The sequence below is a fragment of the Sprattus sprattus genome (genome assembly GCF_963457725.1).
Source record: "Sprattus sprattus genome assembly, chromosome: 10".
In the NCBI taxonomy this organism is placed as follows: Eukaryota; Metazoa; Chordata; class Actinopteri; order Clupeiformes; family Clupeidae; genus Sprattus; species Sprattus sprattus.
The window spans coordinates 8328797-8355866 of NC_137908.1; the positions used below are offsets into that span (position 1 = coordinate 8328797).

At 47.1% G+C, this 27070-nt stretch overlaps 1 protein-coding gene across 1 annotated transcript; it reads left to right on the forward strand.

Moving 5' to 3' along the window:
- Positions 1-2: 2 nt before the first annotated feature.
- rybpb (RING1 and YY1 binding protein b) lies at positions 3-27070 on the forward strand. The gene is made up of 5 exons (XM_080845480.1): positions 3-134; positions 764-889; positions 23507-23872; positions 24278-24370; positions 25143-27070. The coding sequence occupies exons 1-5, from the start codon at positions 109-111 to the stop codon at positions 25390-25392; spliced, it is 861 nt and encodes a 286-aa protein (XP_080701606.1). The 5' UTR covers positions 3-108; the 3' UTR covers positions 25393-27070.

The following is a 27070-nucleotide window of genomic DNA, read 5'->3' on the forward strand; positions in this document are numbered from 1 at the left end:
GCCTGCCAGCGTTAACAGCGCGTCTATCTGGATCTTCTACATTCAACCTACAACAATTATTGTTAATTGCTGAAACCTTTGCTATCTTTCCGAAAACATATTCTCAGCATGGGCGACAAGAAAAGCCCGTCCAGGTAATAGAACGCGATTATGATGATGTTATTTGTCGATTCAGATGTGTTTTTGTACATTTCGATGCCGTTCGGGGTTGATATTCGGATGCTTTCTCAAGGAGTGTTTCTCCCTTTTCAGTTTGTGTGCCAGTGGTAGACTAGTGCAGCTATGGCGGCTTCGCTCTCCCTACTCTGACTCTAACAGCTAGTCACTTTCAGACAAAGGGATCTTTACAGCGGGCACGCCTGGTCTCGTTGGATTTTTTTATTTAAATGATACAGTTCATTTGAAGTTAAATGTCGAATGAACATTTTTGACATTCAAATCCGGTTAGGTTAGCTTCCAGCTAATACGTTTAGCTTGTTGGCTAGCCAGTAAAGGTCTATACAATCGGACGATGTGTCTATGGGTCGCTGGCTAAGCCGAGGGTTACTGTGAAAACCTGGCTAGCAGGCTAGCCAAAGCTCGTTTTGGAAACATCGTATGGCGAGGTTACTGTTAGTCCTATTAAGCACGTAGTTAATATTCTATGTCTCTTTAATGCAAAGGTTATGCAGCAAACACTGAACAGAGGACATTATGTGGATTATCAAATGTTACATGACGAACGTTAAGTTGACCTTATTATTATTTTGGTCAATTTCTTAAGGCCAAAAAGACAAGCCAAACCAACGGCAGACGACGGCTTTTGGGACTGTAGCGTCTGCACCTTCAAGAACAGCGCCGAAGCTTTCAAATGCAGCATTTGCGACGTGAGGAAGGGGACATCTACAAGGTATGGCACTATAGATTTTGATTCTGCGAACGGGTTTCTTTGAGCTTCCCATCCTACCCCTATATCGCCCGTTTTTCTCCTGCAGCAAATCTCCCTGCATTCGCTATTGAAAACGTAGCCGACCAGCCACCAGAAACGCTGAGCGGATTGAGAGATTTTACTTGTTGATTTAGCCACGGCATTAGAAGGACCCGTTTAACAACTCTTGAATATGGTTACGAAGTTTAGCAGTTCTGCACACCGAGTGGCAGAGAGCGATTTCAATGCAGTGAGTTTAAATGCTTGCGAGGTAACCCAACTGGACCATTGGTGCCACTGAGGGGAGAGTAAGAAAGAGAGCCACGGTAATGTAGGAAAGCTGATCTGCGCAAGCTTGCGAGTATGTCTCCCGAGTTCTTTGTGTTTTGGTGTTGCATTGTTATATGCAGCAATTGGCGTGCATATTGTCTGGATATGGTGGAATGAGCTAGAAACATTATTGAAGCGTTTGAGCACTATCGTAGCACAGACATTGTGTCGAAGGGTGAGACCATACTCACTTGACATAATCAGACGCAGCGTCTGTTGCCATTATCTGTCAAGCCACATTGAGTTGTAGGATTTTTATACTTCAGTTTGGGCTTTCTAGGAGAATGTGTTTAATGGATATGGACAAGCAGCAACTGTATTGCAGTTGGCCTGTATTGCAACACTAGAAAGATTTGGCTGCTGATCATTTTTTAATCTTGTCATTGTTGCAGTTTGACATCAGTGTGTTAATGGATACAACTTTTGCAGTCTGAGAACATTTCAGCATTTCAGTTGCACCTGCACCCAACTCAACAGAGGATATGATGTATAGGATACCAAGTGTATACATATGAGGCCACGCTTTGAAATCAGGGTCAACATTCCTGTTGTCAGATATTATTGTCAGCTGTCCTGCTTACAGCTTTGAATTTTTTTAGACATTTGGTGTTGTAATTCAGCTCTGAACAGCATGGTTTTTAGGTATGTCTTTGCAAATACAGAAATCAACCAGGAGCTTAGAAATGTGACGACGGTGACAGTGTTTTGACTGTGAAAAGACCCATGTCTCAAACTTTTATCTTGTTTGTTTAGCTGACGAGGATGCATTTTGCATAACCCCACACTGAAAGTTGTTGGTGTTTGAAGTGCTTGATATGAATTTGTTGTTTAGAATAGAAGCGTTAATATGCATAATGCATTACCATGAATTGAATAATCCTAAATTAATCTCCAGGCAGGTTTTGGCCAAGTAGCTCCTGTTTGTTAGTACATTAATCCGTTACGTCAATGTGGTGTGCCTCCTCCTTTTCATGAGCCTGCCTGCTTTCGATTTCATGTTAACCGCCTGCCTCCCCTCCCCTCTCCTCTCCTCTCCTCCCCTCCCCTCCCCTCCCCTCCCCTTTTCACTCTCTCATTCCTGTTTTGGGCTCATGGCTGCGCAAAGTGATGGTGTGAAGTAAATATGCCAGTATTTCTCAGCAGCCGGCCTGCTTGATGTGGCTGTCTGCTACCAGATATGAGTCACTGTGTGACCCTCACACAGGAATCCCCATAGGCCGGCAGAGTGGTAGGTTTCAGTGAGTTTCGCACATCCTCTTTTTCTGAAACTTGGAGCAGGGGAACCACAGAAGCCGTCACTGTCCTTTTCTAAGAAGTTCACTAATACCGGTAATCTGGGGATAACTGTTGTAAACAAAATAGAAGGCAGGCTCCAGGCAAGCAGACAGAGGGAAATATATATATTTTTTTTTGCAGTGACAGGAAATTATGGCAAGCACATCGGTAGCCCCTAACCGGCAGGCTTTGGCAGTCTCCCAACTTTGAGTTTGGGTCTTGTAAGTGGAATCGCATGATATCTGTCCCTGGCATGGCTCGCTTTGCCGTCCCCAGTCTGATCTCAATGGCTAACCTTTGATTGACGCTTTTGTCTGCTGATGTAAGCATCACGGCTGTTGTAACGAGCACTAATTAGCCCGCTCGTCTCTGTTTGATGTATGGCAGTGGCACGAGAGCTTGCGTGTGGGTGCACGGTGCTCCCAGCTAAATGAGCACTGCTCTTTCGACGTGTGTGTGTGTGTGTGTTTCTGTCTTGTCTTGGGGTTTCTCTCCAGCTCAGTTGCTTGTTGAATGGGCTTTTGTGCTCAATTACTTTATCTGTGGTTGAATTTGGGACTTCAAAGAATCCAGCCTGGCATCCTTGAGATCCTCAGTTGCACGTCCCCATTTGGAAGCGCTAAGCAAATAATTGGTGGAAAGTGGTTGAATTTGGGTTTTGGTATGAGCGTGCTGCTGCCCGACAACAGTCTTTTAGTGGGTTTTAAATGCCGAGGAGTACTTCAGTGAAATGCACTCCTGTGAGAGTGACTGCACTATCAAGATGAGATGCTTTTGTGGTACTGCTTTGTTGGAAGTAACCTACAGGCTCTACTGTTGATGAAACTGGTTGACTGTGTTTATTTTATTTTATACTGATGATGAGCTTCTGGTAAAGTAACAGGTTCCTGGACGCATGGTGTGGAGCTTTTCTTGTTTTGGTAGCCGTAAAATAGTCTGTTATTGACTTGTGAACCACAGTGACACAAAGTGACGTGTCATTTTCTTATTCCCCGGCGAGTTTTTACGTTGAATCCGATAACGAAAGCTCATAGTGGGAAACCTCAGTGACTAATCATTTCCCACACCTCAGACGCGTCTGCAGGCGGCTCGTTCGCGAGCATGTTGCGTGTGAGGAAGTGGAAGTGAAAACGGTTTCCGAAAACTATCTCAAAACCAAAGCGTCTCTCACTTTCGTATGCCTTTCACTAATACGAGAGACTGAGTGATGAGGCTTTTAAGGGCTTGTAGTAATCCTGGCAGTGTCGTGCCTCTGCCCCTCAGGCCAAACACCTTTCCCCTGAGGCAGAGGAACGGCATAGGCCTACCTGTTGATGTTTTGAGTTTGATCTGAACAGATATAGTCCTAATTGCTAATGTTATTAATATACTGTTTTGAATCAGTTAAGTGAAGAAGGAATTCTTCACCACAGATGAAGGAGTCAAGAAACATAGGCTCTGAGTATGCACATGTTCAATATCTGTATATTCAAATTGGCTGATTCCACAATCCCACAGTAGTGGATGAGGTGGATGATGCATGAGGCCACATGAGTGGATGATGCATGAGGCCAAATGTAAATGGACACAGCCCACGCTTTCTTTTGCCCCACTCTCACACGCAGTGTTTTCCTGTAAATGTTGGCTGTGTGCAAGCCAGAAGGTTACTGCCAGGAAAGTCTAATATGTCCGAGACTTGCAGTATGACCTGTAGTCTTGCAGGAATACCTTGGTGTGACTGCAAGCAGGGATCTTGATGGGAAGGGGTATGATATTTGTATCCACATCCCCATGTTGTGTTATTCTACCCCTCCATGATCTTTAGTCCGACCTATGTGCAGTCCTAGTTTACTGTTATAAGATTGCAGGGCTCCAGACTGCAAACAAATTTGATCAACCAACCAGCAACGGGAGCAGGTAAACAAAGATGGCATTTAACAAACATAATTGACACGATTGAATCATTCTGTGAAAAAGTCAACTCAGTTGTCAGGCAGCCTGCCTAATTAGTATTGTTACCTACTAGCTTCCGGGTAAAAATTAACTATGGACCAGAGTAAAGGTGTTTTTATGGTTCTACGAATTCGTTACTCCGGGTCACGCAGTCGCTCGACGGACTCGTTTCTATTTATGGTTCTCTGACGTTTTTTTTTTTTTTTTAAAGATGGCGACAGACCAAACTCTGTAGATGGTGGTATTTGTACATAAAAGTTGTTTGTTTGACTTTTTTTTGCTTCGATTTTGTAAAGGTTACTGAGAAATAGACACTGTGCAATGGAAAAAAAAAAACATTTTTGTAACTGAAAGTTCTGTTTCTGTGGATTTAAAGTGTGTATGTATTGTGAGGGAGACAGAATTAAAAATGGAAAACCATAAGTTACAATATAAGAATAAATATTAAATGAATACTTCTTATGGTGAAAATGTGTATTAGTAGGCTAGTTTATTTCTAAAGCAAGACAAATGTTGCCCAAAACTTTAGTGAAAGAAAGATGTAACTTTCATCCCTGGTGTAAAATTTCACTTTTTTCAGGAGTGCATGATGATCATTAGGCTTGGTTTTGGTGGCCCTGCGGCTCTGAAACTGCGTTAGCCATTGTGGTAGAAAGAAGCACTTCTTTTGCTTCACTGGCTCAGACGGTCTCTCCCTGCATCTGCACTCTCCCTGCCTGCACACTCATTAGCCTATCAACTACCTACACGCGCGTGCCGATTATGAAACGCATGAAACAATCCATTTAGCTGTTACCGTGTTCCAAAGATGAAGCGCCCTATAGCTGATGATTTAAAAGAAAGGAAAAAGAAAACCAGTTTGAGGTGGAGGAGGAGGAGGAGGAGGAGGAGGAGGAGGGTGGTGGAGAGGGAAAGCCAATGAGAGGTCAGGACTCCGACACCACTGATGATGAGAGACGACTGTGCCAGTGAAGAAGAAAGAGTAGGCTTCTTTCAACCATAGTTGTGGTACAAGGGGAATGCTATCCTATGCTGTGTGTGTGTGTGTGTGTGTGTGTGTGTGTGTGTGTGTGTGGGGTAGGCAATGTGTCCTGTCCATTGCAGGCAACTCTACTTGGTAACAGGTCAACACACTTTAAGCTTGTAACTGTTGAAGCTGCTTTATGCCAGTAAGAAACACAAATCACCCTCCCCACTTTTTTTCAGCGGTTAGCCTAGATGAGGGTCATCGCTCAACAGAGGTTAAGTTAAGTTGAACTTCATTTGTCTCCAGATAGGGCAATTGGTTGTGCAGCAGTAAAAACAATTATCAAACACCCAAGGCAATTCAATACAACATGTATTGAAAGTAAAAACATAGGGTGCATGTAAAGTCATGCATGCCGTTGTTATGCTGTGTTATTATTTGATAACATAGCAACATTGTTTTCTTTTTAATTTATAATAGAAGATTACCTACTTGTCAGCCACTGCCCATGGCAGAGAAACAGCAGGCAAAGGTTATTGATTAATACCATGCCTTACCAAAAAAAGGATGCGACCAATTCATATGCTGGAGCAACCAATTGAGAAAGTTTGCATCACCAGTGCTACCAGTGGAAAAGTAGGTCTCGAGCCCTGGATTGATTTTGGGGGGTTGCTGGAAACGTTTATCCAGCAATATGTTGGAATGCATGTTTAAACCCAGCTTGTGAAACTCAGGCGACCTGCCAGTGTCAGGCGGATATGAAAAATGCGCACCACACACACACACACACACACACACACACTTTCAGACTTGCCCTCCCAGGAGCAGTGATCATTATCGTGCGATCAGGCACACACACAGGCTCTCCTGAGTGTGGCTGCAGAATGTGACACCTCTTTGGCGTATTGTGTTTCCCCAGCAGGCGTGTTTCTTGGGCCCGCCCCGTGGTCACTTGCAGGTTACAGAGCGGAAGCCATAAAGGCCTCAGCTCTATGGTGATTGATCGAGCAGGGATCCGAGTGTGTGTGTGTGTGTGTGTGTGTGTGTGTGTGTGTGTGTGTGTGTGTGTGTGTGTGTGTGTGTGTGTGTGTGTGTGTGTGTGTGTGTGTGTGTGTGTGTGAGTGTGTGTGTCTGGAGGGAGGAGAGAGACGGGAGTGTAGTTGGCCATTGTTGGTTGTCGCCTTGATCTCCGGCGGCGTGGTGTGTGTTACATCCTCTGGAGGTCACACACACTCATGTGCTTACATATACAGACAACCCCCACTGCTCTTCTCGGGTTAAAGTACTGTCTGGATCTCAGAGAGAAGAGAGGGGTAAAGTCTCTCTCTTTCTCTCTTGCTCTCTCTCTCGCACTCTCTTTCTTACGCTCTTGCTCTCTCTCTCTCTCTTTTGCTCTCTCTCTCTCTCTCGCACTATCTCTCACTCCCTTGCTCTCTCTCTCGCACTCGCTCTCTGACTGTGCCACAAAACGTAAAGAGTTTGCAGAATGCATTGCCCCAGTAGAAGGTCCTTTCTCTCCCTTCAGAAAATGCTTAAATTAAAATTAGAAAGCTAATGTAATATGCACAGTGCAAAAAAAGAGCCACCTGATGCTGATAAAAGCACACCAGCGAAGAACCTATTATGTGTACACAATGGTCACTGTTTTGTGGTGCAGAGAATTAAATGCTGCGTAGCGGTGGTTTGTTGGTCAGTCTGAGTGCCTTTGGCTCAGTGAAATGGTCTGCTGTGTTCTGCCTTGATCACCCCCGTCCAGCTTGAAAACAGGGCAGCATGTATCTGCGGTCTTTCGAAGCCTTACGAGGAGGGTATCTGGGCCTTTGTCTGATCTGCGCTGAAAAGCTATCCAAACATTGAGAAAGGCACTTATGTTATTGAAGGAATTAATTTATTGTGTGGCCTACTTCGACACCATCAGTGTCTCTGGTTTGTTCAACTAATAGGGTTCTCACAGTTGACTGAGATCACACTTTGATTTTTCTTGTCAACACATTGTTGAGGTAGCTTAAAGCGGTAAAAAATTGTGGTGTGTGTGTGTGTGTGTGTGTGTGTGTGTGTGTGTGTGTGTGATGGGGAGTGGCAAGCTGACATGCGCGCGCACACCCAGTCATCTGAAATGATGGAGTAGAGGAATTGTAATCCTGGGATTTTCAGTCACATTAACTCAAATTGTGGAGGATAATGGAATGACGAGAGTGACATGCTGGCATTCATTCCATTTTTTTCCCTCCCTCCCCACCTCCCTCTCCTCACCCTTCCTGCCTGCACTCATGCCTATACACACACACACACACACACGCACACACACACACACGCAAACTCACAGAAAATACATTGGCTTATCTGATATTATCGGCAGCATCTACACTAAACCTTAAGTGTGCTCGCTACTAATCCTAACCCAGTGTGTTAATTGGCTGATTACGGGCCCTTAATGACTTACGTTGGGATTTGTGAGGGGCTGGAAAAGGAAAAAAAAAGGGAAATTCTGAATACAGTTGCTAATTATGCATGTTAACAAGCGGGGACCAGCACCACTACCGCCGGGCTCCACGGTTCATTAATCCAGTCCTTAAGACAGTCCAGCGACGTCTCACCCGCTCTCTCGTCTACTTTCTCACAGCTCTGAGAGGAAAGGGGGGAGGCAGGGCTGAAATGTATTACCCCAGCTATGGGTTTTTCCAGTGCCACTGTTGGCCAATCCGCACCGTACCGGACTGTGCCGAGCTAATTTGCGTTCTATTATAAATTGAACTGTGCCAAACTGTGCCGCGCTCATTTTGGACCCTCTCCAAAGCAGGGCCGGGCCGCACCAGGTTCGCCTCCAAACAGCCGAAAGACGTAGAAGTAATCTGTGATAAAACTTTAAAAAAGAAATAAAAATAAAGTGTAAAAAAAAAGACATAGAAGTATTTTTGTATCTGAAGACATGTATGAAACAGATCTTGTTAAAACAGTGAGTGTGTTTACAAAGGCATTGAATTAATAAGATAAACGTATTCTCTCATTGGTCTTTTTAGACTAAACCGATACATACTTAAACACATGTATCGCAACTGGGATATAAATGGAGAAATCTAACATTACACTTTGTGTCATGGAGTGCTTGCCTCCACTTCTGTCTGTTCGGAGGGCACCTTTGCGACCTTAATCCCTACACTTAAAGACGCACCCTCAAGCGAATAGATTCTGATGTATGGAAGTGCAAATCTAGGCTGTGCTTGGTCTACTACGCAGGCTAAGCTGAGTGAAGCTGTACGGAGCAACGCCGTTCGAATGGAAAAACGGCACTACAGTGAGCGACGGATGGAGTGGATTGGGGAGGAGGGGAGTGAGCAGGCCTGTGCTGCTACAGGAGAGTTGTGGAGAAGAGGAGGGTTGTGGAGAAGAGGAGAGGTGGAGAAGAGGTGGAGGAGAAGAGAGTTGTGGAGAAGAGGAGAGTTGTGGAGAAGAGGAGCTGGAGGAGAAGAGGAGAGTTGTGGAGAAGAGGAGCTGGAGGAGAAGAGGAGCTGGAGGAGAAGAGGAGAGTTGTGGAGAAGAGGAGCTGGAGGAGAAGAGGAGAGTTGTGGAGAAGAGGAGCTGGAGGAGAAGAGGAGCTGGAGGAGAAGAGGAGAGTTGTGGAGAAGAGGAGCTGGAGGAGAAGAGGAGCTGGAGGAGAAGAGGAGAGTTGTGGAGAAGAGGAGCTGGAGGAGAAGAGGAGCTGGAGGAGAAGAGGAGAGTTGTGGAGAAGAGGAGCTGGAGGAGAAGAGGAGCTGGAGGAGAAGAGGAGAGTTGTGGAGAAGAGGAGCTGGAGGAGAAGAGGAGCTGGAGGAGAAGAGGAGAGTTGTGGAGAAGAGGAGCTGGAGGAGAAGAGGAGCTGGAGGAGAAGAGGAGAGTTGTGGAGAAGAGGAGAGGTGGAGGAGAAGAGAGGTGGAGAAGAAGAGGAGAGGTGGAGAGGAGAGGTGGAGGAGAAGGCGGGTTCAGTGTTTGACAGACAGCAGCGCTGGGACATGCTCAGTGAAGCGAGTGGCTCCCGCACAGGGCGGCAGAACTGAGCACATCATTACCCAACAGAGAGGAGCCACACACACACACACACACACACACACACACACACTCACATTTTTCCATTCCTTACACACACATACACACTCCATTCTTTATGGCCACACACACACACACACTTCTCCATTCTTCACACACACACACACACACACACACACACAAACACTCATTCAGAAAGGCACACTTCCACTGCCATCCTACACAGTACAACACACAGTCTCTCTGTCGCTCACCAGGAAGGGTTGCAGAGAGTGATTTGATGAAAGGGAAGGGAGTGGGGGTGGGGGTGAAGAAGACACAGGGGGATAGACAGACTCATGGAGATGAGTGCCACTGTTCTTACTCAAGTGAAGTGTGTGTGTGTGTGTGTGTGTGTGTGTGTGTGTGTGTGTGTGTGTGTGTGTGTGTGAGCGAGACACTTCTTACTCAAGTGAAGCTCAACCCGTCTCCTAACCTTCAGATTCAAGCTCGTCTCTGAGTTCCAAGTCAAGGCTGTCTTGTCGATCTCCATGCTGATGTGTTAAGTTGACATCTTGAAATGCCGGCTTGTTCGGGGTAAGGTGTGTGTGGTATGCCACTGAAGGCTGAGGTCATGATTAGAAGAGAGGATAAGGGTGTGTGTTTCTCAGGCACTTGTGGATTATAAATAATCCTCTGCTACTTTTCCTGGTAAGACTGCTGAGAATGTTTACATGTATCTGTCCCCATCTGCCCTGTTGTTTGTGCATCTCATGTTGCAGTTGTTTGGAGTGTGTGCAGCGTTCGTGTGTACTGGCTTGCAACTAATTGTGTTGGTCAAGATGGTTAGAGAAGCGGTCTTTCTGCCACAAAAAAAGTGTTGCTTTAAACTAGGGGGAGGGGGGGGGGGAATACTAATTTTGTCTATTCATTTGTCACTGTTTGGCTTGGACCACACACACACACACACACACACACACACACACACATCTAGCACTTAAGCACGTGTTGGTGATGGCTAAAGCATGTTGTCTGTTTGTCGGCTGGCCCGATGTGCTGCCGTGTGTTTTGGAAAAAAAGAAGCACAGAAGTGGGCTGTAATGGTCGACCGCTGGCAGATATTTATTTGTTGATGTTTTCGCGAGCGCCTCCCGGGAGAGATCACACTGCTGTGCTGTGCTGTGCTGTGCTGTGCTGTGCTGTGCTGTGCTGTGCTGTGCTGTGCTGTGCTGTGCTGTGCTGTGCTGTGCTGTGCTGTGCTGTGCTGTGCTGTGCTGTGCTGTGCTGCGCTGTGCTGAGCTGTGCTGCACTGTGCCGGGTCTCTTTATTGCAGTGGTCTAGACACTAAGCCTGCCGTGAAAATGTTGTCTCTCCTAAGCTGCGTGTTGTGCTAGCCAGAGCCTGGTCGGACTCATTTGAAACGGAGTGTGTTCACACGGGAGGCGGAGAGTTTGCGGGGGTTATCCAGGACAGCTGCTGCTAGCACGTTTGACTGAAGATGGAGAGAGAGAGAGAGAGAGAGAGAGAGAGAAGAAGGTGGAGAAAAAGGAGTGTGGCAAGCTGCTGTTGATGGACGACGCGTCATGCATGTTTAGCACAGAGAGCTTGTCATTCTCCCTGACGGAAGGGGACGAGGTGTCTCCTGAAGGTCAGACGGCAAAGGAATGGAGAGGGAGGAGGAGAGGCAGAGGGAGAGGCAGAGGGAGAGGCAGAGGCAGAGGCAGAGGCAGAGGCAGAGGCAGAGGGAGAGGCAGAGGGAGAGGCAGAGGGAGAGGCAGAGGGAGAGGGAGAGGAAGGAGGAGAGGCAGAGGCAGAGGCAGAGGCAGAGGCAGAGGGAGACCGTAGCGAGGCTTACTCCACACTACTGGAGAGGGCTTCTTGGCAGACAGGAGCCTGAAAAACAAATATATGACGAGACAATGCCTCAAGATCATGCCAGAACTGACATTTTATTTATGTAATGCGCATGTGTTCGACTTCTCTAATACCTCATGAAGCAGCGTGTATGTGTCACAGTGACACACACACACACACACACACACACACACACACACACGTTGTATGAAAAATGCAGCGATGCCTGGTGATCTCCAGTCTGTTAGTATGCAGAGCAGATGAGGAAGCCGCTGCAAGCAGAGGGATGGGAGGTGTTTAGTGTGTGAAGTGGGCTGGAGATGGTGTGTGTGTGTGTGTGTGGTGTTTAGTGTGGGAAGTGGGCTGGAGATGGATGTGTTAGTGTGTGAAAACAGCTTTATAGCTGGGTAGTTTCTCTCCTCATATTTTTGGATAGCCCTCTCTATTTTGCTCATTTTCACACACACACACACACACACACACATACAGGCACACACACACACACACACACACACACACACACACACACGCGCGCACACGCACACTCACGCACTGGCACACACACGCACAGGCACACACGCACAGGCACACACGCACAGGCACACACACACACACACACACACACACACACACACACACTCATATGCAGACAGGCAAACAGGCGCAGCAGTGTGGTGCAACAGGCAGCACATCACTAATCACCCATTTTTTCTGGATACCCTGCAATAAGCTCTATCACTTCATATAATTATAATTATTTATCTCAAACGGGGTCCTGCCACAAAAAGTTTGGGAACCACTGCTTTGACGTAATTGTTTCACAAAATACGGGTGACGTTAATGACTGATTTGCACGGGATAAGAAATCTCTGTATAACCTAGATTACAGATGAGAGTGGCTAGCACATTTAAACATAGAACATTAAACATGAGGATGGGGTTTACTTCAGGTTTGTTCTGTTGACCTCTCTTTTTATAAGCCTCATCCAATTATCTCTATCATAGGTTTCTTCACATCGTCATATTAGTTAGTGTTGGCAGCACAGTCCTTACCTGCTAAAATGATAGTCTTTGTGCAGTTTGATGACACTGTACATTATAGTGCCATTGATCTGCAATGCTTCAGCTGAGCAATCTCTTTCTTTCACTGTCGAATTCCCCAATTGAAGCACAGTCAAATGGTTCAGTTAGGTTATTTCATTGTGTTGCCAGTCTTAAAAGTAATTAGTCGTTGCACCTACACTGCAATTAAGTGTTATTGACAACCAATCTGGTGGAATAAAGCCATTGTTTAGCTCTCGCCTATGACATGTCTATGCTACATGGGAGCCCTGCACCAAGCTGCCACGTTGTTCTCACTGTACCTGTTTGCTTCCAATACGTAATTTACATAACCACCATTGTAGATTTTCAAATACGCAATATTCATTTGCTTATATATGCGGGGGGAGATGAATCACTTCCGTAACGAAACTTGGTTTCAACTGTCAAAACAATAAAAGAATACCTAGTTCCATAGTGTCCATAGCCATGGTGGCCAACACTAGGGCACCCCACTGATCTCCAGGGTGACAGCCGTTGAAGTATTACAAAGCCAGAGATATGCCCAGGAAGAGGAGTTTTGTAATGATGTGACCGCGGAGGGAGGGAGGGCCGCTCAGTCTCCACAGCAGAGGCTCATGTTTTTGAACAGGGCGATGATTGAGTTTTCACAGCATGTCGGGAGTGTGAGTTGATGTGTGACAGGTAGGAGTCCCTGCGGCGGTGTCCCTCTGGCTGCGCTTAGCCCCTGGCCATCACACACAGCCAGCCAACCGCACACACCCCCCCCCCCCCCACCCCCCACCCCACACACACACACACACACACACACACACACACAATTACACACCCCACCACCCCCCTCCATCCCCCTCCACTTCCCTAAGAGGCCCTCCAGACAAAAGAGTGCTGTTCATCTAGGTCCTCTTTTTCACTCTCTCACTTTCTCTCTCTCTCTCTCTCTCACAGACAGTCACACTCTCCATTCCTGTAATTGTCTTTCGTTCCCAGTCTCTCCCTCTCTCCCTGTGCCTCTCTCGACTCAAGTACTCTCTCGTTGCACTTACTTCACTTTGGGGAGGGGGAGGGGGAATAAAGAATAGCTTTGTCTCAGTGGGGATTTATGTGCTCCTTAGTCCCTTTATTTGGATTAAACAGCTCCCCTATCTCCCTGAAGCTGATTTACACGCTATCCCTGCGGCGTTCCCTCTTCCGCCCGGCTCCTGCTCCTGCTCCTGCTCCCCGCACTGCCCCTGGGCTGGGGTTGTTATCGCTCAGCGTTGATGACAGTCATTTCCCTTGCTTCCTGCCGTCAGTCTCTCTCTCTCTTTTTCTCTCCCTCTCTCTCTCTCGCTTCCTCGATCGCTCGCTCGCTCTCTCTCTCTCTCGCGCTTCCTCGCTCGCTCTCTCATTTTCTCTCTCTCTGTCTCCCTATCTCTTTCTCTCTCTCTTTCTCTCTCGCTTCCTCGCTCTCTCTCTCGCTTCCTCGCTCTCTCTCTCTCTGTCTCTCTCTCTCACAGCTGTCAGACGGCACGGGGAGGGAGTGCTGGCGAGAGGCTGTCAGTCACAGCTTAATAGGACTGAATGACTGGGTCATGCATGGAGCCTTGCCCAGAGAGGAGGAGGAGGAGGAGGATGAGGAGGAGGGGAGGAGGAGGAGGGGGAGGGGTGCAGGTCGTGACACTGATTACACATGACTCAACCTCCTGAGCCCTCTGAACACCCACACCCCTCCCCAACCCTCTCACCCTCCTACCCTATTTCACATCCAGCCAAGCTCTGGAAGCCCAAGAAGCGTTCAGGTGTGGCTTGGGGATTTGGAGCGTCTCGGCCAGTCCTCGGATCAGTGCTCCATGCTGCATTTGCTGGACATAAGGCAGTGTCTTGTGAACTGGGTGGGAATCTCTTGGCACCTCACGATTCGATTCCGATTCAGAGGTCAACGATTCGATTCTAAATCGATAATCGATTTTAAACCGATTTATCGATTTCAACATAAAATGGATGTGTAAAAAAGAATCAAATGTGTGTCTTGTGAACTGGGTGTAGCACGGCAGTAGCAGTAGCAGCAGAAGCAGCTCTGGTGTTAACGTGCCAGGAAACGCTCCTGTTCCTGCCTGGCGAGTTACAGCTGGCACTGTGAGGCAGCGTTAAACACTGTGCCCCGTGACCATGCTTGCTCCGCTTATCCCCAGCAGCTCGCACAAATCTCCTCTGTGTGTGTGTATCTCTGTGTGTGTGTGTGTGTGTGTGTGTGTGTGTGTGTGTGTGTTTGGGGGGGTGTATCAAATCAATCACTCCTCTGTCCACTCCTGCTGGCATGGCTCCAGCTTAACCCCAGGGTGCAGAGGATTTGGGATCCTGCTGGAAGTAGCCTTAACTGAGTACCTGCTTACAAGTGGCTTAGCACCTTGCACCACTGGCAAATCTCCCACTCTGGATCCAAGCAAATACCCCAGGGGGTTAGAGTGGGTGGAAATAGCATGGATGGAAAGATAAGCTATTTTTGGTGACTGGAGGAAATAGCATAACTATTTACATGCCAGGGATATGGATTGCACATTTAAATGCGACTTCCCGAGGGCAGATTATTACACGCGTGTGTGTGTGTGTCGGTTTGTGTGTGGGCCCTGTGTGCAGTTGAGCACTTAAGTAATGCGTGCTCCGTCTGAATCGCTGACTCGGAAAACAAGATCATGTAGGTGACGGTGATTATAGCGAACTTGAGGCAGCACACTTCCACTGAAACACTTTAAGTGTCTGTGTGTCGACTCTATATACCGGGTCAGTATCAACACTAATCAGTTTGCATTTTAAGTGTCGGCGTGTGTCGACTCTCTATACTGGGTCAGTATCAACACTAATCAGTTTGCAATTTAGCATCAAGGGCTTCCGCTCAGAAGGTTTTGATCCTAGAAAGCTGAGGTACTGAGGTCCTGAACTTGCAGTTATCTGATGAGTTGTCTTCCTCTTCTCCTTTGACTATATGGCTGTCGTTGTGCTTCATCTTCCTTACCCTAAACCACCCCCCCCCCCCCCCCCCCCCCCCCACCACCACCACCCACCCAAGACCCTCAGGCAGGGTCACGGCCCCTCTCTCCAACATCAGCCCCCGAGATGAAGGAGGCGGGCGGGCGGGCGGTCGCTCACAGCACATCAGCATTCCCAACAACAGCCGTATTGATCGCAGCAGCACACGCACGCCTTCCCTCCCTCCCACCCTCTCCACACTGCCCTGTTCCCATGCGACATGATGCCCCATTATGAAGCCATTGATTGCCCTTTGATTGCCAGCCCTCTGGAGGGACGGCCCGCCGCTGGAAGGCCATCAGTCAGTGGGAGCGGGGGAGACATCAGCCGGCCTTAGCGACCGAGCTCATCACAGCAGGGATCGCCCGTAACCTCCGTACCGCCGCCTATTCCACCTGCTCTCAAACTGTCTGCTTTTCAAGCAGAGTTTTTTCGCCCTGTGTACTGTGCAGGTTGTTGAGAAGCTGCGTGGTTGTTATGAGTAAACAGTTGTAGTTGCTGGGGAGGTTTTGCGGTTTCTTTTTTTTCCAGTTTTTCTGAGTGGTCGTGCTCATTACATCTTGGATTCCCCTGCTATCCCTGTGTGTGTCTCCAACAACGCCTGCCAGACAAACAAACAAGACCAAATAAGCCCTGGCTTATCTCAAGCCGTGTGTGTGTGTGTGTGTGTGTGTGTGTGTGTGTGTGTGTGTGTGTTTTGTGTGTGTGATTTTTCTTCTGTTCTGGCTCACTGGTGATGTGTAAACACACACCAGGGGGTCCTGTGAGGGAGGGCAGGAGAGGGATCTGCATTCGAGTGGAGAGGACGCCTCTCGGAAGGCGTGCCGTTAATGTGGCGGCTCAGGTACTCAGACAGCAGGGGAATCCCTGTGCACTCGTCTTCGGTCAGTCAGGCCTACACGCTGGGGGAACGCAACAAGCCATCCAGACCTTCCACAGCTGTTCAGGGTCTAGTTAACACTTCTTTTCAAAGAGCAGTGAGTAGATTGCGATTTGGCGTAGTGTGTGTCTGAACTTGGACTTGAACCTCTGTGTGTGTGTGTGTGTGTGTGTGTGTGTGTGTGTGTGTTGGGGTTTGTGTGTGTGTGTGTGTGTGTGTGTGTGTTGGGGTTTGTGTGTGTGTGTGTGTGTGTGTGCTGGGCTAGGGGTTATAGTACTCCAGTGATTTTTGCAGGCTTTGGCCCAGCTTCTTGGATCAACTCCCTCTCCTTCCCCTCTTCAATTCCAGCTGCTGTTTTCTCTCCCCCCCCCACCCCTCCCCCAAATCCCTTGCAGTCCTTCCTTCCCTTCATTCTCCTCATTTCTTTTTTAGTCCTCTGGTTGACTTGTTGGCCAGCCCTCCTGTTCCCTCTTTAACATCTCCCCTCAGAACGGCTCTACACCCCTCTGTCTCTTCACTCTGGGGGCCACTACCTCTGTCTCCTCTTCACTCTGGGGGCCACTACCTCTGTCTCCTCTTCACTCTGGGGTCACGACCTCTGTATCCTCTTCACTCTGGGGCCACGACCTCTGTCTCTTCACTCTGGGGGCCACTACCTCTGTCTCCTCTTCACTCTGTGGCCACTACCTCTGTCTCCTCTTCACTCTGGGGCCACGACCTCTGTCTCCTCTTCACTCTGGGGGCCACGACCTCTGTCTTCACTCTGGGGGCCACGACCTCTGTCTTCACTCTGGGGGCCACGACCTCTGTCTTCCCTTCACCCTGGGGTTCACTACCTCTGTCTCCTTTACCTGGGGGCCACTACCTCTGTCTCCTCTTCACTCTGGGGGCCACGACCTCTGTCTCCTCTTCACTCTGGGGCCACGACCTCTGTCTTCACTCTGGGGGCCACGACCTCTGTATCCTCTTCATCACTACCGCTGCTCTTCCAGTCACTCCCTCTACTGTCCTTTCTGTGCTAACTGTTCCCCTCCTCTCCCTGCCTCCCTCTCATCTCAGCGATCCCCCACTCTGCCCTCTCATCTCTCTTATGAGCTCAGCCCCTTCTCCACGGAATCCTCCCTTATCTCCAGCTGCTGCCAGATGTTGGCCATTACACTGCAGCGACGTGAGCTGGCTCAGGCTGCAGTTTCTCTCTCACCCTCTCACTCTCTCTATCGCTCTTCTCTCTCTCTCTCTCTCTCTCTCTCTCTCTCTCTCTCTTTCTCGGGGCGCCTCATATCACTAGTCTGGTTGCTTTTTAATCAACTGTACTCTGAGCCCAGACCTGAGGCAGCAGCACAGCATACAGGTCCTTTTCCCCAACTGTGTGTGTGTGTGTGTGTGTGAGTGCGCATGCCTTTTGTGTGTAGTTATGCAGAGCGAAGCATTTCCATATTTGCAGGCCATGGTTTGTCCACGGGCGGGGTGATGAACACAGCCCCTGACACAGCAGCGCTTGTTCTGGCAGCCTAGGAGGCTTGAATGAAGCGGGCTGAGGGGGATGCACCGCACTGCGCCGCGTGAATGACCGCAGTTGTCCTCGCTAATGACGCCCGGGCCACGGAGGTCAGGCCACAAACACACAGTGTACATGCACACACACACACACACACACACCACAGAGGTCATGCCACAAACACACAGTGTACAGTGTACCCACGTGTTTGTGTGTGTGTGTGTGTGTGTGTGCGTGTGCGTGTGCGTGTGCGTGTGCGTGTGTGCGCGCGCGCCACAGGCCACAAACACACAGTGTACATGCCGTCACCCGCTGCGTCTGTCTCACAGTGTAGTTGCCTAGGGACTGTGGAGCTCCTCCTCGTTAAGTTATAAGCTGCAACCTGCACTCCACCTTTCTCTCACTGCTTTGCCAGGGATTGAACAGAGTACGCCTCCATCGTGCAGTCAGCTTAAGGCTGAATGTGATTTAAGGCCTGATATCAAGATGACAAGCGTGGGGAGCGGTGGTTGTTTTCACAAAATAGACTGTCAGTCATTTGTGTGCGTGAGTGTGTAAGTGATATATTGGTGCGTAAAAACTGGCAATGTTTTGAAGTTGAGAATGCCTGCCTTCTCCGAGCGTGTAATACAGATCTGTATCGGAGTGCCCTCTGTATTCCTCTTCAGCTTTTATGAATATAAGCTCTGACTGGTCGAGAGGGTGAGAGATTGTGCCATCTTCTTGATCCCATTTCTGACGAATGGGGTCAAGCTCTGTGTAATCAGATTAGCGGAGGTGAATGACGTGCTGCAAACGTTTCACCCACTGACCCCACCCCACCCCTCTCCCTATATTCATTTATTTTTCAGGAGTCAAGTAATGAGATTAGCCTGCAAACAGGCGCTGTCCTGTAACCAGCACTGAGTGAGGGTCCTGCCAACACAGAGCACCCCACCCCCCCACCCCACCCCCTCTTTCCGTTAGCTTGCCAGGAAGCTCTTACTGTCCGTCACTCACAGTCCCCTCTATCCTGTTTGGCGCACTCTCTCTCTCGATCTCTCTATCTCTCTTGCTATCTCTCTCTCTCTATCTCTCTCTCTCTCTCACTCTCTCTCTCACTCTCTCTCCCTCTCCCTTCCCTCTTACACTCTCTCTCTGTCTCTTGCTATCTCTCTCTCTCTTGCTCTATATATCTCTCTCTCTCTTACTCTCACTCTCTCTTCCTCTCCCTCTTACTCTCTCTCTCTCTCTCTCTATCCCTCACATAGCTACACGCCATGTCTGTTTTGCTCTCTTTGCCTTTTTTTTTTGGTTTTGGTTTTTGTCAAGACATGTTGGGACCCCTTTGAAGAGCGGCCAAGTTAACCAAGTCACGCCAGTAAACCAAGTTTCTGCACATGAGAGGCAGTGCTATATATTAAATGTATTAGGTGGTGTCTGCCTGACGCCATACTGGGTATCTAAAGAGCCCTGAGCAGATGTATGCCACTTGCGTTGAGTATACTTGGCACTACTGCTTTTACAGGGTACCCGCGAGGTCTTAAAAACTTGAAAAAGTCTTAAATTTAGTATTGATAATTTAAGGCCTTGAAAAGGTATTATATTTTGTCAACCGGTCTTAAATTTCGTCAACAGGTCTTAAATTTTGTTCATCAAGTCCACATTTGTTTATTGTTCGTTGTGACAACGAATCTTAGTACACCCAAACGTTGCATCCAAACTACCAGGCAACCTGAATATGACTCTGAACTGGCTGAGATGCTGACACGATATAAAGGATAAAACTAGCTAACGTTAACTATTCACTAGCTGCGCTAGCTAGCTAGACAGTTATCTAGGACACTGCCCTGTCAGGGACAGGGTAATGCTAGTTAATAAGCGTCTGCTATCACAGGCAACAGTGGAGCGGGGCTTTTGGGTGATTAAAGAAATTGAAACGTCTAACATTTAAGAACACACTGTTGTACAGGGATGCAACAACAGTTTCAGCAACTCCCGTTTTTTTTCACGGCAGTTTGGGTGACTTGATTATAATTTCATCAACACTAATTCTGGATTGACTCCACCAAACATCAAATCAGCAGCGATTATTTCCCAAACCCTCGAAAGCTGTTGCAATTGAGATTTGAACTTACTTTCTGTTTGAAGATAAGGTAGCATAGTGTTGAAGAATGGGTTAGTTGAAATTGGACAACTTTAAATTCATATATGAGATTGAACAACATAAACCCCTATACAGATAAAATAAATTAACAAGGATAGCAAAACCGATTTGAAAACGGCAGAAAGGCGTACATGACAGGACGTCAGATCAGTGACACAGGCAGTTTTTTCCCAATTATATGTGAAGGCTGAGATATTCATAACACTTTATTCAGTCTTACTGGTGGTCCTTTTGTAATACCAACAGGTGCACTTCGTTGTTGCTATGTACTGTTCTCACTACTTGTTTAGCATTACATCGCATAACTATGTTTCTTGATAACAGCTGTTACCATTTCCACGAGAGGAACATTTGAATGATGTCAAAGTAAAAGTCCAATAATAAACGGTGTTTGTTTCCATAACAACAATACAATTAATATACATTTAACAGCCTATTTTGCTACATTTTTGCTACATCTTTTATTTGGCATGTTGGTGAGGTTATTATTTTAGAGGACCATTTTTCAATGGTTTTGTTATTTAATGAATGTTTGTTTATTAATAACTTATTTTTAACAAATAACTCAATTATAATTACAAAGAGGGAAATTCGCAACTATATCACAACTTCCACTTGCTTCCGCAATTTAATTGCAACAAACACCTCAAAAACACAGCAACTTTAATGGAAAAGCTCCCGCTATAATAAGTTGGCTGAACTCATCATACTGGATGAACAAATTGCTGCCAAAAGCGCAGAGCTCCAAAGGCTGTAGGATCTGTTGTATTACAACCGCACACAGGTTCACCCATAGACGTATCCAGACACGCATGCACACACACACATGTACACAAACACACACTCACACATCCACCCCTCATAGTTATTGTTTTAAATGGTTGTCTTATGATTACATTTTTTTTTTTTTTTTTCATAAAATTATGCATATCAGGAAAGGTGCGATGTTGGTCTTAAATTTCATCTAAAGTGGTCTTGAAAAGGTCTTAAAAAGTCTTAAATTTGAGATGAAAAATCCTGGGGGTACCCTGTTTTAGGAATGGAGAGAGCAATGGAGAGAGCAATGGAGAGAGCAATGGAGAGAGCAATGGAGAGAGAAATGGAGAGAGGAATGGAGAGAGAATGGAGAGCAAAATGGAGAGTTCCGTTGTTGTTAAGTTGTTCAGATGGCAGTTTCATCAGGCAGCAATATCTTCTTAGCTACTACTACTTTGGATAAAAGCCTCTGCTAAATGACTGAATGTAAATGTAATGTACTACAGTTACATAGAAAGATCTTGAGCTTAGGATTGAAAAGGTTTTTCTGTTTCTTGACTGAAAGAGGGAAGAGTCATCTGTAGGCCGCCTTAAAAAGAGGATTTTTGTAGACTGCTTTTGACAAACAGGTGGCCGCGTGTCAATTAACAACCATTGTGATGTGAATGGGTACTTCTGCCATCCTTGCTGTGAGGAATGGTCTGAGTTGGATGTATGTCTGTGTGCACTTCCTCCTCAGTTGGGTGAATCCATCAGGGCTGCCGTTACAAATGAGAGGGTCTTGTAACCACTGTTAATGTACAGCTGTTGTGGTGTTATTAAGTAAAAAAAATGTATGGCTAACTTAACTTGACCCTCACTTGACATGGAACAAATGTCTTTGTCTTTGTGCTGTGGTGGAAGTTCGGAGCGTGACTGGCGTTACAAAAAACAGACATGCAAAAGACTTTCCTTAAAACTATTGTAAGAACAAAATTGCATCGAGCACAACTTAAAGACTGCATCTAGTAATAAACACAGAGTAATAATCAAAGAAAATGGTTGTTTATTTTCCAGTAATTTTATGAATATAGTGCGGCTGACATTACCGTGACGGATGTTTGTGTGTTGCCAAGGAGCTTTGAGATATAGGAAAGGGAAGTTTGTGATGGCATTTATGAAAAATATGAGAAATTTGATCCATTATTTCCAGTCTTCTAATGTTGCTACACTAGTGAAATATGTAATCGACAGTAATATTTGTTTTATTTGGTTCAAGTCCACCTATCGATGGATTTGCACAATATTTTTTTCTAAAGGAGAACAGAAAAACTTTGTTCAGTCAGAAAGTGCTCTCAGCCTGATATGTTCAAACATAAGACATTTACATTTACATTTAGCAATTTAGCAGACGCTTTTATCCAAAGCGACTTACACATGTACATACACATTTACACTGATGGCACACTGCACATCAGGAGCAATTAGGGGTTCAGATTCTTGCTCAAGGACGCTTCGATAGGGAATCGAACTAGCAACCTTCTGATTACTAAACGACTTCTCTACCCCAAAGATATAAGAATTTAAGGGAATGCATATTTAACTGTTTGGTTATTCTCTGTGCTTAACTTCTGACTTTGGTGGGAGGATTGAACTGCCTCATCTCATTATGAGTGAACAGCGGTCAGATGTGTCTTACTTTAAGCCAGGCTGTTCTGTGAGAAACTAACTCCTCTGAATAAAATGCTTACTCACAATATCCTGCATTGACCTAATTTCAAATCCATCTTCTGATGGAGCATAGAACAATAAAACAAACAAACAAATAAAGGCTACCTCTAGTCTGAGTATCCTTGTGAGGCTAATATTTCAGGGATTGTATTTGGTCTCATTATAAGCTTTTTTTGGAATTAACCCCTGTCATTAAATGAAGAATTACTGATTAATGATGGTCAGTTTAGTTAAGATTTTGCTCTTCACGTTGGGAGCAGATAGTGTGACGGAAAGAGAAGAAGAATATGCCACGGTTTACCACGGGAGTTAAGGGGCTCGCCTCCGAAAGAAGAGATGGATCTAGACACACACACAGACGGAGAGAGAGAGAGAGAGAAAGGGTGTGTGTCAAAGAGTGACGGGGAGATTAGCTGCTGGCCTTGCCAAATTCACTAGCATGGCTGCCATTTGGACCGACCAGAATGACTGAACGACAGTTATTGTTTTCTAGTCGGTGAATCATTCGGTTGTGACCACCAGCACCATTGTGAACATTGGTATGGTGATATTATGAGTGCGGTAAGCTTGACCTCTTTGTTGGCTAAACGGGGGCATATGTGTGTTTTTGAAGAAAACAAATCTAGGTGACCGAGAGGGCAAGGGGGGACGACAAACAAAGGCAGAGGGCAGAAAGCTAAACTGGAGCGATAATCCGAAAGGGATCATAGTAATTCCCTTGCTGTCGCAAAACAGTTCCCCACAGCTTAGGCGTTTTGCCTTGGCGTTTATATCATTGCGAATACGCAGTTAGTTTTGACGATCCCCTAATTTTAGCCAATGAGACGGTAAAATAAAATACAGATACATATCCTGTATAGAGGGGTAAGCAACGATGACTTGGTAAAGGTCAATTAAACTGCTGCAGATTGCACTAGAAAATGACAAAGTTGAGCAAGAAAGTGCCAGAAAGGGAGAGTGTGATTGTGTCTGGCAGTTGGTACATTGTCAGAAGCAGTAGTTGGGAGTGGACGCCTGCTGGGGTTTTGCTCTGTGCTGTAAGAGCCCGACTCTGCCCTCACGGGGGAGCGAATCAACAGTGACCTGTGCTGATTGAGGTGCTGATTGCATGTGCTCTCTCGCTCTCTTTCTCACTCTCTCTCTTTCTCACTCTCTACCTCCCTCCCTCCCTCCTCCAGGAAACCGCGGATAAACTCGCAGCTGGTGGCACAGCAGGTGGCCCAGCAGTTCGCCACGCCGCCGCCACCCAAGAAGGAGAAGCGCGAGAAGCCTGACCGGCCCGAGAAGGAGCTGGCCGAGGGCGAGCGCGACCAGCCCGAGGGCAACCCTGCCGAGGGCGAGCGTGATCAGCCTGAGGGCGAGGGCGAGGGTGAGCGTGAGCGGGCAGAGAGCCGGCAGCCCGACGCTGAGCCCCTGGACGACAAGGACAAGGACAAGTGTGACAAGGAGCTCGTCCACAAGGAGAACGTCCACAAGGAGAAGAAGGACCGTGAGAAGGACATCACCCTGGCCATCACCAAGAAGCCCAGCAGCAAAAAAAACAGGTTAGAAAGTGTTGTGTATTTGCACTTGCACAACATACATTAAAAGTAAAGTTAACGATGCCTTTCCTGGATTTCTTTAACACGTTACAAACATGAACCTACTGCCCTAGTTCACTATCAAAGCACACTCAGTACTACATCAATGGTATCACATAATATAAAAGTAGTGCCTATAACTTTAACTAAAAGTAGTTCCCATAATAGATATTTATGTGAGCATAACAGAAAGCCAAGTCAGGGTTTTATTCTGAAGCTCTTGCACGGTCACTGTCCTTTTGCCCCCTCCTGCCCTTGTGGCCACAGTAGCACAGCTGTTTGAATGAACCCTTTGGTTTTTTTTTGGTCTCTCTTTGTGAGATTTCTCATTTCTCTGTGTGATCTCACATTCCCTCCCTCCTCTCCCAGACCAAAGGTAGACAGTCACAAGATTCCACCGTGTGATCGGAGCAGCATACAGTCTGTAAAGTCGACCAAGAACAACAGCTCCCAAAATTCAAGGTGAGCCCTCCGTCAGCTCGCTCTTGTGTGATCTATCCGTCTGCGACACACTCAGCTAGCGCCTTTTCTTAGGTTAAAAGAGAGGCTATTTGAGTATTGAAATCTGTTCTGTTCGGTTCTGTTAAATGAAACCTTTAGAATTGTGAATGGTTTGATTAACTTGCTGGAGGACCCATTTTCTGAATGCCAGCGCCTCAGAAGTAAAGACAGTTTAGCGTCGGCAGAAAGAGGAATCTCTCTCTCGCTCTCGCTCTCTCTCTCTCTCTCGCCCCTGGACACAGCCATTGAAAAGATGAGCCATGGGCTTCTGTCGCTCACAATAGCAATGAATAACATGGGAGCGGCGCTCTCAGTCCCTCCCCGTAATGAACAAGACGTGCACAAGGCTGCTTTGAAAAATGAATGGAGAGGCACGCTGATTCATAAATGCTCCTCACCCACTCTCTGCTTTCTCTCTCTCTCTCTCCCCTCCTCTTTCTCTCTCTCTCTCTCTCTCTCTCTCCCTCTCCCTCTCTCTCTCTCTCTCTCTCCCTCTGAGACTGTCTGGTTGAATGAGTGGAGCGTGGCCCGTGCTGAATATGAGCAGAGCAGTCTCTCACTCCCACACGGGCTGGCTGCCTTCCCAACGTTGAGCCTGCACAAACAAAAGCTCACTGTCATTGTCAGCAAGATAGTAGCTGTTCTGTTTTTAAAGAACCCCTTCCTTCTCTCTTCTCTCTCTCTCGTGTGTGTGTGTGTGTGTGTGTGTGTGTGTGTGTGTGTGTGCGCGCAGGCCCAAGCTGAAGAACATTGACCGCAGCACGGCCCAGCAGCTGGCCATCACGGTGGGCAACGTAACGGTGATCATCACAGACTTTAAGGAGAAGACGCGCTCGTGCTCCACCTCCTCCTCCACGGTCACCTCCAGCGCGGGCTCCGAGCAGCAGCACCAGAGCTCCGGCTCCGAGAGCATGGACAAGGGCTCGTCGCGCGCCTCCACCCCCAAAGGAGAGCTCTCAGTGGGGCATGATGAGTCGTTCTAAACCCATCCCTTCCTCGGCCCCCCCCCTCTGAAGTTGGTCACCCTCCCCAGTCCCTCCCCGCTCCCCAATTTCCTGTGTGACCAACATCCTCCTGGACCGCTATGAAGAGACTGAGGATTTTTTTCTCCAAGCCCCCCACCACCCCTCGCCAAGCTTACCCAAGATGGAGAAACAACCCCCTCCCCCACCCCGTCCTCCCACTCCCCCAAACACCCATCATGTTATGATTCACTTTATATTCCCTCGACTTCTGCAAACTGAGAGTTTCGGGTGTCGTCGGGTTCCCTGAGCGAAGCTACGAGCAGAAATCTGTGGAGATCGGCCTGGAGGAGTTCAGCCATGGAGGCAGAGGTGTGAGACCCCCCTCCCCCACACACACATATTCTCTCACACACTCTCCACTCCACAGCGGTAGATGGGACAGTGGGAGCTGTGGGTTACCGGCGAGCCTGAAGGTATCTTTCAAGAAAACCTGTATGTATTGTTTTATATATTGTAAGTGGATGTTTGGCTGAATCAGACTCAATTTTGTTTGTTTGTTTGTTTATCTGTGTGTTTGTTTGTTTGTTTGTTCCTTTTTTTTGTACAAAATTGTATCTGCTGTGCACAATAACCACCGGTGTTTTAACAACTATGTCTGCTCCCCGGTTATAACCCCTATTTATTATCTGTAGACACTTTCCGGTATTCCTCCTCTCACCCCATTTGCTTTAAACTTTTGCTCTGTAGTGCAGCTGGCTAGCTGTGTCCCCCTCTTGTGTCTCCGGGGGGGGAAATAAAATAGAATAAAAGTCCCCCCTGTTCCCCACGGACACTGGTGCTAGACAACACTGTGAAACAGTTTCAGCCCCGGGACTGCCATTCACACCTAATGATGGGGATTTAGCAGGAAGAACAAAAACAGACCCGAGATGTCCTTTTCCACCGGCACCCCTTTCCAGTTTCTCTGTCTTTCTCCACTCTATTCCCCTGATGTGTTTTAGTCAGAAGCTGTCGGCATTGTGGTGGGAACTGATTGAGTTGGCAAAGACCAAGCTTGGCGGTCAAGGAGATGCCGGATCTGTGGATGTACAGTACCAGTCAAAAGTTTGGACACACCTTTAATTTTTTGTGTTAAAGTGTTTTCTTTACTTTTATTATTTTCTACATTGTAGATTAATACTGAAGACATTTAAACTACGAAAGAACACATATGGAATCATGTACTAAACAAAAAAAGAGTTATCTACCATGTAGAAAATAATAGTAAAAGTAAAAACTTCTCAAAAAATGAGATGGTGTGTCCACACTTTTGACTGGTACTGTAGATCAACTTGAGTGTATACGCCAAACCATCCCGTGTTACCTCCATGGCCTTTATTGTTTTTTTTGTTTTGTTTAGAAGGCTGTAGAGTCATGGCAGAGCCCCCCAAGGAAAAACACTAAAGTTGACTTGAGACTTGCACATCAGCTGCCACGTGTGTCTGCTTGTCTCACCTAGCCGGAGTAACTGAAGACGTTACGCTTAGTTCCCAGTCCAACAAGCTTTACACAAGAGGCAGACATATCTCTATTTGAGCTGAGCGACAACGAAAAGGCTCCATCGGTTTTGAAGATTCTGATGAGTCCGTTAGTCCTCTGTGTCGTCAAGTTTAGTGCAAAGTTTCCTTTTTGCACTCTCTGCGAGACTAGTTTGCAG

Coding starts and splice junctions, on each gene's coding strand:
- rybpb (XM_080845480.1), top strand. CDS start 109: ATGGGCGACAAGAAAAGCCCGTCCAG. Junction 890..23,506: donor AGGAAGGGGACATCTACAAG/GTATGGCACTAT, acceptor TCCCTCCTCCAG/GAAACCGCGGATAAACTCGC. Junction 23,873..24,277: donor CCCAGCAGCAAAAAAAACAG/GTTAGAAAGTGT, acceptor CTCCTCTCCCAG/ACCAAAGGTAGACAGTCACA.